The 17,965-nt window shown below is 42.3% G+C and overlaps 1 protein-coding gene across 1 annotated transcript in view; it reads right to left on the bottom strand.

The window, feature by feature from the left end:
• Positions 1-17,965, bottom strand: part of CFAP20DC (CFAP20 domain containing) — a 286,194-nt gene that overhangs the window by 124,511 nt on the left and 143,718 nt on the right. Inside the window, exons 12-13 of the mRNA XM_069968793.1 lie at positions 16,431-16,550; positions 5,801-6,111 (exon numbers count right to left, since the gene is read on the bottom strand). Of these exons, the coding sequence (XP_069824894.1) occupies positions 5,801-6,111; positions 16,431-16,550 (431 nt within the window). The remainder of the gene's footprint in view (positions 1-5,800; positions 6,112-16,430; positions 16,551-17,965) is intronic.

Here is a 17,965-nt window from a genome sequence, read left to right as displayed (position 1 = left end):
ATAAAAAAATGATGTGTTCCATGCAATAAACTACCCCCTCCCCCTTTTGCAGGTAATAATTTTATCTCAGAGGATGCTAAGTTGTTTGTTATGTTAAAGGGGTTTTCCGTGCAAACGGACTGATGACCTGTCCATAGGATAGGTCATCAGTCACTGATTGGCAGGATGCCAACACCCGCCACCTCATGGTTTGGCACCCACACTCACGGTGAACAGGGCTGGAAACTGTTGGCTCAGTTCACTGTAACGTCCAGTCGTTGGGACCTAGGTTCTTGCGGCTTGTTGGGTGTGGAGGTGGGTGTCCTGAGGTCTAAAGGTAACAAGTAAGTTGATCTAAGAATGGAATTAATGCAATCAGGGGAAAACTAATGTTCATATCACCTGTCACTGGTTTAAATTTTATATTTGATGAGTATCTTTCACTCACTGTGCTAATACTTAATCATTTTAATTGGTAAACTGGTGCACATTATGCAGGTTTTTGTTTCTTGCATAGGTATTCTTTTATACAACTTAGTATTTTATTCTGCTTGATGCATTCTCCTACTAATTTAACAGATTGTTAGAATTCGTTCCCTGTGTGTGAATTCGGCTGGAGGAACCAGCCAACGCCCCATTACTCTGACCTGATTCACACACTTCTATCTGTGCTGCCAGGTAGCCGACACCCGGCTTCATGTTTCTCCTGATTCCTCTCTGGTGCTTGTGGGGTTAGGCCTTCAGGTGTTGCATTGCTCCTGAGGCTTGCTCTATTCAGAGCACAGGGGAGGGCTCCCTGGCATCACTGCTGTCAGACTCCTTGCTCCTATCAGTGGCTGGGACGGGAGCTCTGGCAGCATTTAGTCTGGCCAGTTCTATCAGTAGTTGCCAGTGTATGTTTGGTCTCCAGTTACACCAGCCTATACATATTGCTGCTTGTTTTTGACACTCGGCCTTGGACTTTGCCTCTGCCTCATCCTCTGTAATGCGTTCCCTTCTGTGCTTGACCTTGGACTGGACTCTCTTTACCCTTTGCTTACTGATTTGGATTTTGACGTTACCTCCTGTTGCCGACTCGGACTGTCTGACCTGTTATTGTATACCTGTCGGTGTGTTCTGTCTACCGCCCTGTATCCCTATTTAGGCTAGGGACTGTCGCCCAGTTGCTGCCCTGGGGATTAGCTCAGGGGGTCAAGTAGGGACTGCCATCTTCCCGGACCCCAAGACTCACTGACAAGATTATATGACATTTAATGATGGGACCACAACACTACAGCCCTTTTACTGCTTTTTCAGTGAAGGGAAACACAGCCTGCCCTATTTAAATAAATGGAGATGTAACGCAGTTCCCTTTACATAGTGGGTGGCCAGGCGCAGGTATAGACTGTGAAAGAGTTCCAGTGCTGAATCAGTGCTATCACCTATTTAGTCCTTGAGGTTGGACCCCAAGCAATATGTCAACACTTCAGGTGGTAATATCCCTTTAAATCAGTGTCCATTACTGGGCTATGGCAGGTGAGTAGAAGATAAAGACTGAATACGATATGTTACTCAAATACGCTTTATAATCATCACGCGCTGCAGTAGCCTATGCTATTGAATTTATTAGAGAGAAATCAACCTTAAAATATTCAGTCATTTATTTAATCAGTCTGCCGACTGGCTTAATTGGCATACAAAATCCTCAGTGTCTGTAGCTGTGACTGGATTTAAAAGAAGGAATCTGGCACTAACAAAGACTTAAGGACAATGTCATGCTGCCATTCAGCGAGATATAATACACAAAATCAACTTCTAATAAAGTTTGCTGGAGTCCTGTCTACTAACTTAAAGGAAGGATATCTGCCTGTGAATATTAAGTCTTATTTATATTTGTCTGAACTTCCTACTTTATACATAATAAGTGACAGGGGTTTTCTGGCATTAGAAGATTAAATGTCTATCCATTATCAGACTGGTGGGTTTAACCTTTCGTAAAGGACAATTGAAGGAGTTTTGGCACAAGAGATGCCATGACTTGTGTCAAACTGATCTGGTTTGGCAACACTCTCCGAACCCGAAAGATCAGCATTTGATTCCCCAAGGCTGCAGACGTTGGATGCTAACCTATGGCAACATCCATGTTTGCCAAGACTCTCTAGGATGGCATCCCAGTTCTATCGAAGAGCGGAATCAAACGCAGAGTGTTAAGGAGGGCCCGGAGAACATTTCTGAACTTGAACAGTTTGATAGGTCTGCTAAACACTAGCCGTGACCCCTGATCACCTGATCTGTGGGGGGACTGAGAGTTAGGCTATGTTCATACACCTTTTTTGAGGATCATTTGGACACTCAAAAAACAGATGTTTTATAGGCAAAAAAAAAGATCATCAAATTCATACTTTCTTTCCACCTTCTTTTTGCAATTGGAAAGTTTTTTGGCCTCATTGTACAAACAAGGTTTTGCTTTAATTATATTTTAGCTGTTTACATTTCAAAAGCCTTCCAAATAACATGCCAACATATGTGCCAAAATACAGATGTACTGTACATTGGCACATAATGGCCTAAAAGACGTCTCTTGCAATTTTATAACAATAACAATTACAGCACAATATAATAAAATTACACTACGTAATTACGCCTATGGAATCACAGCCGGAGTGTATACAGATTTTATACACTCCAAATGGGATCGCTAGCGGCCGCACAAAAAACTGACATGAATAGCGGCCGCACAAGCCTAACAGCTCACACAATGGAGAGTGCAGCTCCGGTCGCACTCTCCATTGTGAGCTACGGTGAATTGGGTTGCGCCCGCATCCCAATTCAGCAGAAATTAAGAACATCCGGCTAGAACTGCAGTACCGACCGGGATGATCTTCAGTGACACCGGCCGGGTCACACTGCCGGGCCACAGAACAGCCGGTGGTTCACGGTGTGTGAACCCGGCCTAAATATGAACTGTAACGAGGTACTGAATATCACCTGAGTATTTCAGTTGTTAAAATGATCATTTAATAAATCCCGATTATCTGTGTGTTATTTAAAAAATGTTTCCAAAGTTCCTGTAACCCCTTTACTGTAAGTTTATAGGGTAGCTACTTTTCAACAAGTTGGCGCTGGATAACATTTTTCCCTTAATAAATGAAACAATTATTTAAAGGGGAACTATCAATAGTTTAAACAAATCTAACATGTTGATAGCCCCATATAGCTCCGGGGGCGCTGAGAAGGAAGGAGGAAGGGGTAAGAAACAGGTCGGATGACCCGGCAGTGCTCTTAATGGTGCTCCGGAGTTTACCCTGACTAACATTGCGGGATCTGCGCCGAGGAGCAAGGTAAGACACATACGTTCTTCCTCAGCGTCCCAGGCACTATAGAGGGCTATCAGCAGGTTAAATTCGTCTAACCTGCTGATTGTTCCCCTTTAAAGGAGAAGTCCGTTGATTTGTTAGCCATCAGGGGGAACATAATAAACAATCACTACTTACTCCTCCATGTGCCCCCAAATTGCCAAGTCACAGGCTCCAGGATAGCCACCGGAAGGCTTTCCTCCCTGAGTTCTGTTGTCACTGACTAGCTGAGCAGGCAGTCCACCAACTAGGTTGTGACACTCCAGCCGAAGGAGATCCTGGAGTGGCAAGCCAGTGATGCAAAGGAACGGAGAGAGGTAAATAGTGACTGTTTATTATATTCCCCCTGTCCTTGCCGGCTGACAAATTTTGAAAATTGCTAGACTTTTTAAAACTATTTTGTGTTACTTTGATTATCATATTTTAAATTTTCTAAAAAATGCAAAGCTTTTTTCTGACAAATAAACATAACTAGTCATATTGGCTTTGGCGATCTACCGCCAGAAAAACTATTACCACTTATAGCCATGCCAATATGGTCAAGCTGACGTACAAAGCAAGATATGTGAACATGTAAGTGTTCTCCTGTGTGTTCTGCTTTATGACTATACCTACATAATATAATTTCTGGGAAAAGTGTACAAATTCTATCGATCATGAAAAGGCGCTGTAAGCTTCATTTAAAAATAACAAATCACTGAGGAATGTCGAATAGCTCTTCTGAGTGACATACGATGGAGGAAAATGCAACGTTCCTAATAGCGTATCTGCAGAGCTGGATCAATGAATGCGCTCTTAGCAATACTCATCTGCGCAAATGTTCCTTAATAATACTCCAAGAATGCCGAAGGCTGTATATGTAACATCTGACATTATGGAAACTATTACAGGACACACAAAGAATGCACTTTTCTATTATGTGTCATTGTATTAGTCTCAGTAATTCCTTCTAACTGTAGATCAGTTTTATCAGGTTACAGGACATTCCCAGTAATGAGATCTTTTGTAGCTAATAGTTGCTATAGTGCATTATTTAATGTCGTCATTTTATGTCTTAGATTCTACATTATGAATTTATATGTGGAATAATGTAGTCACTGCTCTCAGTAATACTATTAGAAGCCAGAGAAGAATTATGGTACCGTATAAAACACAAGGCTGGATGCATTTATACACACGAGCAAACATACCATAGAGGCAGACCATAAAGCTGCTATGGAGCCTTGGAAAGAGGGGCCCAGTTCTGGTTAGTTCTATCTAGTCTTAGGAGGTGCAACACTATTCCTCTTTCTCAGAGGAACTGGGTAGTTAGCAAATAAAGGTGGAAAATGGCCACAAGGGAAATAAAAGGAAAGACATATAGAGATAAATAAACTAAATGTTAGGAACCAAAATAATTTCCAGACTTTTTGCAAACTTCATAGCGAGTTTATTAACGATAACGATTTAATAAACTTTTTAAAAAAAGGATATGCTCACCTTTCTGCACTTGCGGTGTCCTCCTTGGCATCTCCGGTATCCCCTGCTGATCGCAGTCACCTCCAGCCCACTCAGCCAATCACTAAAGGAGATGGGAAAGCGCCACGGCCAGTGATTGGCAGAGCGGAATCTGACTCCCTACGACGAGAGTGACAGCCCACTCAGCCAATCATTGGCCATGGCACTGTCCTATCTCAGTGAGTAAGCGACTGGCTAAAGAACGCGCAAGGGACACCAGACAGTGGAGAAGGGCACCAGGGGAGTGCGGACAGGAAAATATTGATGAGGAAACGATGTGCAACAGCTAAACGCCTGTTTTAGTGCGGTTTCTTTAAGGTTCAAACGAACCTCAACTTTATGCCAAAGTTCGGCAAACCAAGTGAACCAAAAATTTTTTAAAAGTTCACTCATCTCTAGAAACAAGTATTAGTTCAAAGCTGGCTCCACAAAGGAGGCCTATTTTGAGCTTTGGAATAGGTCCCCTTATTTTTTAGGTATGCCAATGTTTACACAGGTCATAGAATTATCAGGTGGCTTCTAATATTCTTAACCATTTCCAGTAGGCGATACATTATTCCTCATAGCATACATCTCAGCTGCTGCAGAACCTCTCTTGGAGGAAGTCCATTAACCAACTGATGTATGGCTGAGCATCTATTAAGATGCAGTAGGTTGTGCACTGTGATATTCTGCAGCAGCTGGGGCACAGAACTGTATAATATAAACTGCAGATGCTAAAGAGAGGAGAGAGGGCACTACTCGTCAGCCAGGGGTGATATTGACTAGGAAGAGAAGCCTTGTACAAACATGATCAGTGACAGATTACTTCTACAAGAACACATAAGCAGTAGCCATACGAAGCACTGATCATTGCTATGTAATCGCCAGAAATGATAATAGTTCTTCTTATTCTATTGCTATGTATTATACCATTAACAAACACCTGCTGCAGATCGTTGCACAAAAAGTGCCCTTTTTCTGGTTGCAACTTTACAGCTGAATATTACCTCAATGCTGTTGTCACTTCCATAGAAATCATCTTCCATCCGTGCCCCGCGTCTGTCATGTTCCAAGCCTTCCAGAGAGACTGTATCCCTGTCAGATGATTGACCCTCAAGTTTCCCATGATGCACTGAGCCAGACATTGAAGAGTAGCTGAAAATGTTGTTGGGGTCCCCAGGGGTCCTTTCTTCAGGATAGACAGTGTCACTTTGGCTGTTATCTGCCAACTGCTCACATACATTGCTGATGTAGGTTTGATGTAGAGTGTCAGACAGTTTGGAAACATCTTGAAAACTGTCAGGAAAAATCCAGTCATCTAGAAAATAGAAGTGATAATATGTCATGGAAGACAGTGCTGAAAATTACACATTATGATTATATTTACTGCTAAATATTATAAGAGCAGAGTGATATAGATAGTGTATGAATAACGGATATCTCTGGAAAATCAGAAAGAGTCCTTTGAGTTACCCTACAGGGTCACTCACCCTAAACATACTGGGAGCCTACCTAAAGGGAGATAGGGTTAAAGGGGCACTACAGAGGGATCTTGTTTTTTTTTTTAAATGAACTATTGTCAGAAAGTCATACAGATTCGTAAATTACGGCAATTGTAGAGATGATGGGCACTACAGTCTATGTGGAGATACCTATAGTGTATGTAAATAGGGAGTATCTGGTGGTGCCCGCTATATATGAAGCTCCTCTTACACATAAATAAAATAAAGAGTAAAAAGCCGCACTCACCAATCCGATACTGGGGCTGCGGGGGGGGGGGGGGGGGCGGTGATCGGGCGCCCAGTTGGCTGGAGCATATACTTCACCTGATCAGGTAAAGTATCAGCTGCGGCGGCTGGGAGGTTAAGGGGGCGGGTTACAGATAATTTGCAGCAGGGATGTAGATCCCTGCTGCATGTTTGTCTGTCATTCAAAGTATAGGGCCGGGATACGCAGTGAGTCTCGCTGCAAAAACGCAGCAAGGAACTCACTGCGGATCCGGCAAGTGGGATTGTACCCTATGGGTAGCTTCACACGTAGTACATCGCACCAGATTTTCTGCTGGGGATCCGCAGTGGATTTGACTAAATGAATGAACACAGCATCAAATCTGCACCATCAAATCTGCTGACGTGTCAATTCTTTCTGCGGAATGCAGAATCAGCCGGCTCATAGAATGTTGTCTATGGAGCCGGCGGAAAGGCGCGGCCTTGCGCGTGTACAGCCGACGGAATTCCGCAGAATTTATCCACGAGAATTTCTCAGTGTGAACCCACCCTTAATGCTGTGTTAATTAATTTAGTCAAATCTGCTGCAGATCTGCTGCAGATCCGCCGCAGAAAATCTGGTGCGATACACTACGTGTGAAGCTGCCCTAAAAGAGAGTTTCAAGAATACTGGTCCTAGTTAGAGGATTCTTTCTTGGACTCAGTGCTCAGCTTTAGACCAGGTTTTCTTTGGGGTCGTGGATGTTGGTATCCACAGCCGTGATTAAGGATGATGGAGCTAGTTCCTGGAGCAGCACACTGCTTATACTTTCTTGTAAGCGAGCACCAGAATACTCAAGTACTTGTTACTCAAGTCAAGTATTTTCTAATGCTTGAGTGCTTGACTTCAGTAACAAGTCCCATTAAAAACAATGGGTGACTTAAAGTGTCGTTAAAACTTTTTTTTTGCAGAACAGGTAATTTTAAGAAACTTTGTAATTGAGTTTATTAGCCGAAAAATTAATTTTTGTCATGACAAAGCAGTTTGAAGCTCTCCCCCTGTCCATGGTTTTCCTATGGAGAGAGGGAGATGAGGCACCAAAACAGGACATCAAAGAGTTAATTTATAACTACATCACCAGGATCTCTCATCTGATGTCACCACTGACCTCTCTGACCTCTGCATTGCACTATGAATAGCTCCCCCACTGTGTAATCCTTTGTTCTCTGCTCTCTGCTGCCAACTAATCTAGCTTCTCCCCCCTCCCCTCTCCATAGCACAGACAGGATCCGACTGATAAAAAAAAAGTCAAAATTTCCTGATTCTGAGCAGTGGATGACAGAAAGGAGAGGAGGGGGGATCTGGGAAAAGGCTTTTTAATGGCATATTTGCCTAATAAACCCAATTACAAAGTTTCTTAAAATCGCCTGTACTATTATTTTCTGTAAAAAAAAATGTAACGACAATGACACTTTAAAGGGGTATTCCCCCCCAAGAGCTAAAAAAAATGTAATGCTCCCAAACCTAGCTGGTCTTACTCACCAAGTCCCCCTGAGTATTTTGAGCTGTCTCCCATCTTTCTAGCTGCTGCCATTCCTGAGTTACAAGTTTTTCTAAAAGCCGATCTATATCCAAGATAGGAAACTACATTTCCCATCATACAATGCCTGTGCCTGATGATGGTGAAGTAGCAGAGCTGAAACAATGAAGGAGATGATGCCGGTGTAGCAGAGCTGAGTTGGCGGTGACGGTGTAGCAGAGCTGAGTTGGGGGACGGTGTAGCAGAGCTGAGTTGGCTGTGACGGTGTAGCAGAGCTGAGTTGGGGGAAAGGTGTAGAAGGGGCGGAGCTTGCCGCGGGCGATTGCAGGGGGCGGGGCTTGAGTGCTGGACACAGCCCTGAGGCTCTAAACACAGGGGGTGAGCTCTGGGCTGGGGGTGACCTGGTGGCTGCTGTTAGAGAGGGAGACAGTGACAGCTGCGTTGATCACTGTCTCCCTCTGTAACAGCAGCCACCCCATCAGTGTTCTCAGTCACTTCACTGTGCTGGGACTGAGAATACGTGATGCCGACTCCGAGGGTGGGGGCCAGGAGCAGGGAGCGTGTCTGGTTGGACTGAGGTCTGATGATTCTATGCAATCCGTGGGGGTGAGTGCAGCTGGATAACAGCAAAACTGTGCAGAATCCATAATAACTGTATATTGGAAAGATGGAAAGCTACAGGTGGGCAGCGTATTAATGCAAAAATAATTTTGGGGGGAATACCCCTTTAAGTTTTTAACCAGGTGCCCCCCCTGTAAGATTAACCAGCAGACCTGGTTAATCTTACAGTGACAGTCTGTCCCCCAAGGGGTAAGATAACCCACTGGAGGCCAGACTGTGTTCTGTTGATAGTGGGGAATGGGGAAACTATTCTTACTGTTCAGCCGAGCAGCAGCAGCAGGAGCATTGTCCTGCCTCAGCCGCTGATTGGCTGAGTGGCGATAGTGACAGATAGAAGACCGGGGGGTTAAGTGTACTTTGCACGGTTATCTCTAGTGCCTATGCAACACATAACTCAGTAAGGTCAGACAGTGGGCACTTGGATTATTTGGAGACTTTTATAACCAGACTGCCATTACTACTCCAGCGAGTGCCCTGTTCTGTTTTTGATGTTTCCTGTATCAAGTGCAGTGTTCTCCACCTTGTTCTTCAGCTGTCTGAAGTTTTAGTTTTACAACATCTGGAGAACCATAAAATAGTGACCACTGGTCTAGCAGATCAATGCATGATGTTTTTTTTATCCACAAGAGAAGTCAGATGTACGCAATTAACCAAAACCAGCTTTATTTTCTACTTCCATTGTTCTTCTCTATTGTTAATGGACATATTTATTCATTTGCTAATACGTACTTAGTCCATTCTAGACAATGAAAGTCCTTGATGCTCAACAGCCAATAATCAAGATGTGCAAATTTAAAGCACGTAATGTTTCTTTAGAGACCATTAACTATCATTGCAATTAAAATCTATAATTATACCACTTCATACATCGTATTATACTAAAAAGAACAAAAACTAAAACAAAAAGTATTTATTTACTATAATATTTTCTGCGCAAGTGATTTCAATACAGACAGGAGGGGGAAAAAAAAAGAGTCATTGTCCACTTCCAGCATTAGACAAGCTTGCAATTTTCTCAATAATTGATGGAAAATAGTGGGCATAACTACGGGCGATTCATTTGCATTTCATTGTCAGTTTGGGCTGTAATAATGTGTGAGAAATTCACAAGTCTGAAATTATAATTAACACCTGCCTTGCAGTACGTCCTTTAAGGCATTTCCTGCTTTGATGTAATTCAAGTTGAACATGCTTCATTTATTGTAATCGTTCAGCGCTACTTTTCGTGGACAGTGACTGAGGAATGCAAATGAACTAACTGGAGGCTCATGTGATCAGCTCTTGTGATTTCAGACTCTACTGAAAACTTCAAGTTTTTTAAATAGTTTCCCAAGAGGCCCATTAGCTCTGGGTTTTAATTTGACTTTCACATTTCTCGCCCTCATGAAGAACGATACGCAAATAAAATATGCATGAAGATAACTATTTCATAGAGTTCTCCTGACCATGGTTTAACCTAATGTGCTCACCGAAGAAGCTGCCACAACCATGGAAAATTACGAGGAAGTATGCCATCGGGAAACTGACAGGAACAAGATACTCGGAAAAAGACATTATTGAGTTTGGAGGATCAGAATATTGGGGTTAGAGCGTGGATTGTGGAGAACATCTATATGATAGTTGAATATTCCAGAAATCCCATTGAGTATACATTCCAGTGCACTGGTCCATGGACTGTTTCTGGTATTACAACTCAATACCATATTACACAGCCTCTCTTAGATGGACACTTGTTTACAAAGCCTATTACACAGCTCGATGCACAATTGCTTTAAGCTTTGTTTTAGTCAGCCGCATATTCCCTATTACATAGGGAGATGTGTGACCAAAAGCTGATTATTTTTTGACAGGTCAGAATTAAACGGTCAGCCGATGGGCAACCATTTGCTTATTCATCTGCTGGTTGCTTGTTTTATTACATGGGGGAATATCTACCTGATTTGACAGATAATTGACCGTTCATTATTATTATAGGGCCTTTAGTCTACTTTAAAGTGACTCTGTACCCACAATCTGACCCCCAAAAACCGCATGCACCTTCGGATAGCTGCTTTTAATCCAAGATCTGTCCTGGGGTCCGTTCGGCAGGTGATGCAGTTATTGTCCTAAAAAACAACTTTTAATCTTGCAGTCCTGTATCAAATTGGTGTGGCCTACAGTGTCTGTGCATTAGGATTGTGACACCCCTCCATCCCTCCTCCCCACCCTTTTCATCATTAGAAATGCCCATAGAACATTTTCTCCTATTCCTCACCTGTTTGAACTCTGCACAGGTGCCTTAACGATCCAGCTCCAGGGGCGGGGAGGAGGGACGGAGGGGTGTCGCTAATCCTATGACATGGGCACTCCAATTTGACACAGGGCTGCACGTTTTAAAGTTGTCTTTTAGGACAATAACTGCATCACCTGCCAAATGGACCCAGGACAGATCTTGGATTAAAAGCAGCTCTCTGAAGGTACAAGTGGTTTGGGGGGTCTGATTGTGAGTACAGAGTCGCTTCAAATGAATGGGACAACCCCTTTAAGACCAATTAAATAGAAGACAATACAGGACAACCCCTTTAATCTGCAGAAAAAGATCATTACTGGTCAAAAAGTAAACACAAAGATGCATTTGACTACCTGGATCCCAACAGAGGAAAAGTGGTCCATGGATTGTGTCTTGCATTACAGCTTAGTCTCATTCAGTTGAATTGGACGACCCATTTAAGACCAATCAAATAGAAGACTATATAGGACAGCCCCTTCAATCTGCAGCAGAAGACCATTACTGACAATAAAGTAACCACAAAGATGGTTTAGGCTACCTGGACCCCACCAGAGGACATTGGAATAAGGGGCCCACCATTCAGCCCTAAAGAGAGATTCCACAATTTGTGATGTATTTTGCCATACTTGCATTCAACTTGCTTTTACATTTTGCTTTACCTACTCTGGTACTTTCTTAAAGTCTTAGGTTATATGTAATAGTTTCTATTTTAGCCCTGTTGCTTGGCGGAGCATTGTTCAGAAGTATTAAAAAAAAAAAAGTCTTCACCCTTAACAACACACAAGAAGCCATAATAAGACCAACTAGGACGTAGGCTCTCCTAATTTTTTGATATCCTAAAAACTTGAAGGTTTGTTACTGAGAGAGAAGACCAGACTCCATAAAATATAATGTATGTGATACATACTTTCCAGTTTTGAATAAACATACTCAAAGAAAGGACCTGTGACCTAAAGATAGAAAGACTTTACCCAACAACTATGTGAATTCTTGGAAAATATTTTTTTTGGGGCCGGAATCACTCTTCCAATGTAATGGGGGGAAAGATCTTAATTCTATAAAAAAAACAACCCAAAATGAAGAAAAGCCAGCAGCATGTTGGTATGGATATCTTATGCATGGCTTGCCTTCTGGTGCTACTTGGCAAATGACCGATGCTGTTGTGTTGGGGGGGGGGGGGGATACTGTATATATTATAATTGGATAAGACACATTTTAAGGATATAAGCAAAAGCCTGGAGTTTATCCATGTAGAACATAAAACAAACCTTCAGCACATTTTATACATAAACAGGAACCTAGATGATTTATGTGTTGCTGTACGTTCCAAAACTGCTGCATTAAAAAGATGATGTCCATTTATCTTGTTTAAAGAAAGCTTGCTATCCGTGTAGCACAGCTGCTCTTGAATGCACAGCTCTTAATGCTTGTTGTGGTAGAGGACTAATGACTGGGCGCACAGAAATAGGTTTGTCATGTTCCATTTCTTTTAGGAAAGGAATGTGGAGAGCTTACTAGGCAGATACATTACATGGAGGCTATCGATAATCAAGCTTTTGGATTGATGAATGGATCACATAGTTCATTAGATGCTACAGTCTTAAAGGCCAAACAATCTTTCTTCAGATTCCATTTTATGAACTGAGCCAATATTCATGAAGCTGCAGTCTAGCAATTCTCTACATACAATTGATTTCATTGAGAATGATGCATTACATGGGCAAGGCTTCGGCATTGCTCTTAGATCCAAGTCAATGGAATTACTGTATGTAAATTACACGTTCACGTCATGTATTATTAGGATTTGATGATTATTTTAAAGTAAAAGTTATAATTCTTTGCTGAGTGTTGGTAAAGTGGCTAAGCAAAAGCTTTGGAAAAATATTAGTTTTCTATAGTTGAAACAGATTTTTATTTGTGAATAGTTGTATTTAACATTATTGGCAGCCATGACTATTAAAGGGGGTACTCTGATTTATTTAAAAACCTCACTGCAGGTATCTGGAGCTATAAAATGGTAATCCCCTTTGCCTAGTCCAGTGCTGGCACTCTGGTCTGCCCCTGCTCCATGTTTTTATTTATCATGATGACGCACGCTCCCTGATTTGCTGCTGATGTTCTGACTGCACTACAGTTTCACTGACAGGCCGCAGTGGATTTGGGCACCATCAGGAGAGCAGGGAGAGGGTATCAGCATAGCAGGGAGGGGGCACCAGCAGAGCAGGGAGAGGATATCAGCAGCAGAGCAGGGAGAGGGCATCATCAGCAGAGCAGGGAGAGGGCATCATCAGCACAGCAGGGAGAAGGCATCATCAGCAGAGCAGGGAGAGGGCATCATCAGCACAGCAGAGTGAGGGCATTATCAGCAGAGCAGGGAGAGGGCATTATCAGCAGAGCAGGGAGAGGGCATCATCAGCAGAGCAGGGAGAGGGCATCATCAGCAGAGCAGGGAGAGGGCATCATAAGCAGAGCAGGGAGAGGGCATCATCAGCACAGCAGAGTGAGGGCATCATCAGCAGAGCCGGGAGAGGGCATTATCAGCAGAGCGTGGAGAGGGCATCATCAGCAGAGCAGAGAGAGTACATCATCAGCAGAGCAGGGAGAGGGCATCATCAGCAGAGCAGAGTGAGGGCATCATCAGCAGAGCAGAGAGAGTGCATCATCAGCAGAGCAGGGAGAGGGCATCATCAGCAGAGCAGAGTGAGGGCATTATCAGCAGAGCAGGGAGAGGGCATTATCAGCAGAGCAGGGAGAGGGCATCATCAGCAGAGCAGGAAGAGGGCATCATCAGCAGAGCAGGTAAAGGGCATAATCAGCAGTGTAAGTAGAGGGCATCATCATCAGGGCAGGAAGAAGGCATCATCAGCAGAACAGGGAGAGGGCATCATCAGTAGAACATCGAGAGGGCATCATCTGCAGGGAGAGGGCATTATCAGCACAGCAGAGTGAGGGCATCAGCAGCAGAGCAGGGAGAGGGCATCATCATAAGAGCAGGGAGAGGGCATCATCAGCAGAGCAGGGAAAGGGCATCATAAGCAGTGCAGAGAGAGGGCATCAGCAGCAGAGCAGGGAAAGGGCATCATCAGCAGTGTAGGGAGAGAGCATCATCAGCAGAGTAGGGAGAGGGCATCAGCAGCAGAGCAGGGAGAGGGCATCATTAGGGTAAGTAACCACAGGCATCAGGGGCAGACCACAGTACCAGCGTTTGACTAGGTAAGGTGAGCATCAATAATCAGCCCCAGCAGGCTGCAGTTATTTTTTTTTAATTATTCGTAGTGCAATAAATAGATACAAAGCCAGAAATGGATTTTAACAGAGAAGTCTCTCTCTTTCCTTTATACATGTCCTCCATTTATGATGTCCTCCTGTTTTTGCATTTAATAATTGCAGATAAAACCATGAATGTGTGAACATACCCTAAGACAAGCCCTTTAACTAAGTGAGTTATCATTATTTTAAATCAGTGCATAGTTAAAGGTACAGTCACAACATATATTTATAGATACTGCATATAACTTTTCTACTGGGATTAGTGGATAAAATGTGGTGAACTTATATTGAAAATGACATTAGTTCTATTGTTTCTCCATATATGAAATACGAGTAACATGGTAGCCTGAAACTAGTCCTGTAGTCTGTGCTCACATATGATATTATATTCAAGGTCAGTCTTTAATATAGAGTGCATAGACTTATATGCACTTTATACTAATGTCAGTTTTAAGTTTAAGTGTCTCTCCCAAGACTTTACCTACAGGTGATGTCAGTGGAGATAAAGTGATAGAATTTTACCCCTTTGTTCTCGTTCATGTATATGGGGAGGACAGGACAGGTAATTGTTGGCCAAACTAATGTCTGGTTGACAATTATTGTAGGTCACCTTTAGTTTGGTGATATCACTCACTTACCTGCCCCCCTACTCTATAATGCAGCTGCATCAGGAGACTGGATCCATTCAGCTCTGCTGCATCTGTAAACTGTCTAATCCTTTCACATTCAGCTGTTGCTTATTTATCCAACATGTATGTTACTAGAGTACAATGGAAGTGTTTAGTATTGCAATGAAAGCAGATGAAAAGTGCTGTAGAGAATAATGGAACAATCATCCTAACACATTCCATTTCATATCGTTATTAATCTTCATTAGCAAGCTGCATCCCGATTGGTTCATTTTAAGGAGACCAGTAAAATATTAATCTTGTTAATGACTACCGCAAATCAGATCATTGTAAAACAATAAAAATAACTTAGACATAACAAGTTCTGCTTTATGTCTCTAATATATGAAAACAATATCCCCCCAGCTGGGTTCCAATGTGTTCTGTTTTGTCTTTGAAAAATACGAAAGTTATAAAACCAAATAATTAAGATGAATTTTGCTCAAGTTGTCAAGAAAAAAAAAGCCGCATTGTATTAAAACCAAGAGAGGTATCGGTCTAATGTTAAAAGCAAGCGTCCTTGACTCTTTCAGAATCCCAGGAGTTCTCATTCACCTTTCCTAAGCTCCTATATAGAAAGTACGCCAATAGTTATGCAATGTAACATCCTTACATATTGCTAGATAACTATCAGGACCATGGGATAGCCATGAGACAAAGATGGCAGAAGCAGACAGCTCTGTACATTGTGTAATGGCCATGCTGGGTCACTGCAGCTCAGCTCTAATTCACTTTAGTAAGATCTTAGCTGCAGGAATCTAGCATGACCACTACAAAATGTATGGCGCTGTCTTTGTCCAACTTCACTGATTATGTGGATGCTACTGTTCTGGCAAACAGCTGATCGGTGGATGCCCTGGAGAGGTTTTCTATGGGATTCCCTATAAAAGCCTCTCCTGCTCTGGACAGCTCCTGTCTCGGCCAGATATGTCAGAAGAGAGCACTGTGTCAGACAGAAAATAAAACAACATTTCCTGCAGGACATACAGCAGCTGATAAGTACTGGAAGACTTGAGATTTTTTAATTGAAGTAAATTACAAATCTATATACAGTAAATTTCTGACACCAGTTGATTTAAAAGAAAAAGATTTTCGCTGGACAACCCCTTTAAGCTATGTAGCTAAAAAGGATCGTCTTGAATGCATACAACTGCAGTAAACTCTCAGTTTCCTATTAACTTAACAATTACAGATCTTTGTGAAAATGTATTGAAAATGTTGTTACAATACTGTATATTTGTCTATCATACATGACTATGCGTAATTTAGATATAGACAGGAAATGTAAGAAGCCCTCCAGTGTTTTCATCCTGCATATAGGAGAACTACGGTCCTGTATAATCCTTAAAGGGTTCAGCAGAGATTTGTTTAATATTCATAACTTATTCATACAATCACTGGAGGAATTGGCACGTGAAGCCTAACACCTAGATAGTTTAGTGCATCACCCGGCTTCTATGCTGTATTCCTATCCTGCAATGTACCCTCTCGTTAACACCAGGGCAGCCCCCATTCCCTATCAAAGAGGTCCAGAAGACTTTGTAAGGGAGGTGCAATCTAACCTGGGATGTCTGCGCCTGCGTTGTTTGCTGTCTTTGGTCTGTTTTCTCTCTCGCAGGACGGCATATGGATCTGAACAGAGAGCTTATCTTCATTTCCGCAGTGTCCCACTGAAGAGCTGTCTGAGAAGAAAATATATCATATAAAATACATTTCTCCTTATCTGCATGTTTTAAATTGCAAGTGGATTTTTATTAATTCTGAGATCTCTCCCTGCTGTTCCCACTGATAAGCCATAAAGCAGAGGCGATATTTTCATTTTATTCACTCGGAACGCCTGCACTCTGTTTCGTAACTAAGGTGACCATATTAGTTTGCAGACAGTGCTTCCATTTTTCAATATGGGTTGTTGTTTTACTTTCTTTTTTTTTTTTTACATATTACCAAACTTTCTGGTGTAAGTTAAAGAGAAACACAAATTTCCAATAAAATCAAGAACTGTTCTGCACCCTCAAAAGCAAATTCACAGCCACTACGTTTGTAAAAATATAAAATAGCTTTGGAAATATCAGGAAAGACTTATGGATTTGAATCTGTAAAGTCTGGAGGAAAGAAGGGAAAGGGGGGACATGATTGAAACCTTTAAGTATGTTAGCATGTAACTGTCATTTATTTTTTTCAGTAGTATAAGCAATTTAAATAAACTCTATAATAGGTTTTATTAGGCAAAAAAGCCTCTTTCTGTACTCAAAAAGCAAAAATTCAGCCTCCCCCTCTTACTTCTCATCTGTGCATTATCAGGCAAATCCGTCTTCTTTAGAGAAGCTAGTGAAGACGGGTTCTGCTGGGTCTATTATATCCTATGGAGGTGGGAGGGGCTGAGGGAGATGAGTGAGCAGGAAGAAGAGACATGAGGGTCAGCTGTTTGTACACTCTCTGGGCACCTAAAACACTGGATTCAGGGGTCAGAAAGGTCAGTGCTTATCTAGGAAATTGCTGAGAGAAGATTGCAGGGTGTTGTGCTGTGCAGGACTTCTCCTTGCTCACTCACTCCTCTCAGCCCCTCCCCTCTCCATAGAAACATAATGGACACATAAATCCTGCTTCATCTGAAGTCAGGGGGGGGGGCATGACAGTTACACTTTAAAGGGCTAAATAAGGTTTAGGAGGGAAGTGTTTTTAAGTAAAGATCTGAACACAAGAACAAGAGGACACAGTGAGAGGTTAGTTGGGGGAAAGATCAGAAGCAATGTGAGACAATATTACTTTACTGAAAGAGTAGTAGATGCTTGGAACAAACTTCCAGCAGATGTGGTTGGTAAATCTACAGTAACTAAATGTAAACCTGCCTGGGATAAACATATATCTATTCTTAGATAATAAGGGAAATACTAAAAGGGCAGACTAAATGGACCCAAAGGTCTTTATCTGCCGACAATCTTCTGTTTCTATGTAATGCCTGCAGTCTGGAAAATCTCAAAATTTGTTTAAGGTAACTGCATTATTAAAAGGGTGTTTTCATGTCAGCAGCATGCACACAAGAGCGCCACTGCTGCATTAGGTGTCTATGGGACTGGCTAACTCCAACAGCTCTAAT

This window comes from Dendropsophus ebraccatus, chromosome 4 (assembly GCF_027789765.1).
Source record: "Dendropsophus ebraccatus isolate aDenEbr1 chromosome 4, aDenEbr1.pat, whole genome shotgun sequence".
In the NCBI taxonomy this organism is placed as follows: domain Eukaryota; kingdom Metazoa; phylum Chordata; class Amphibia; order Anura; family Hylidae; genus Dendropsophus; species Dendropsophus ebraccatus.
The sequence above is the reverse complement of the archived record's forward strand: the minus strand, read 5'-3'. Positions and strand labels throughout refer to the sequence as shown.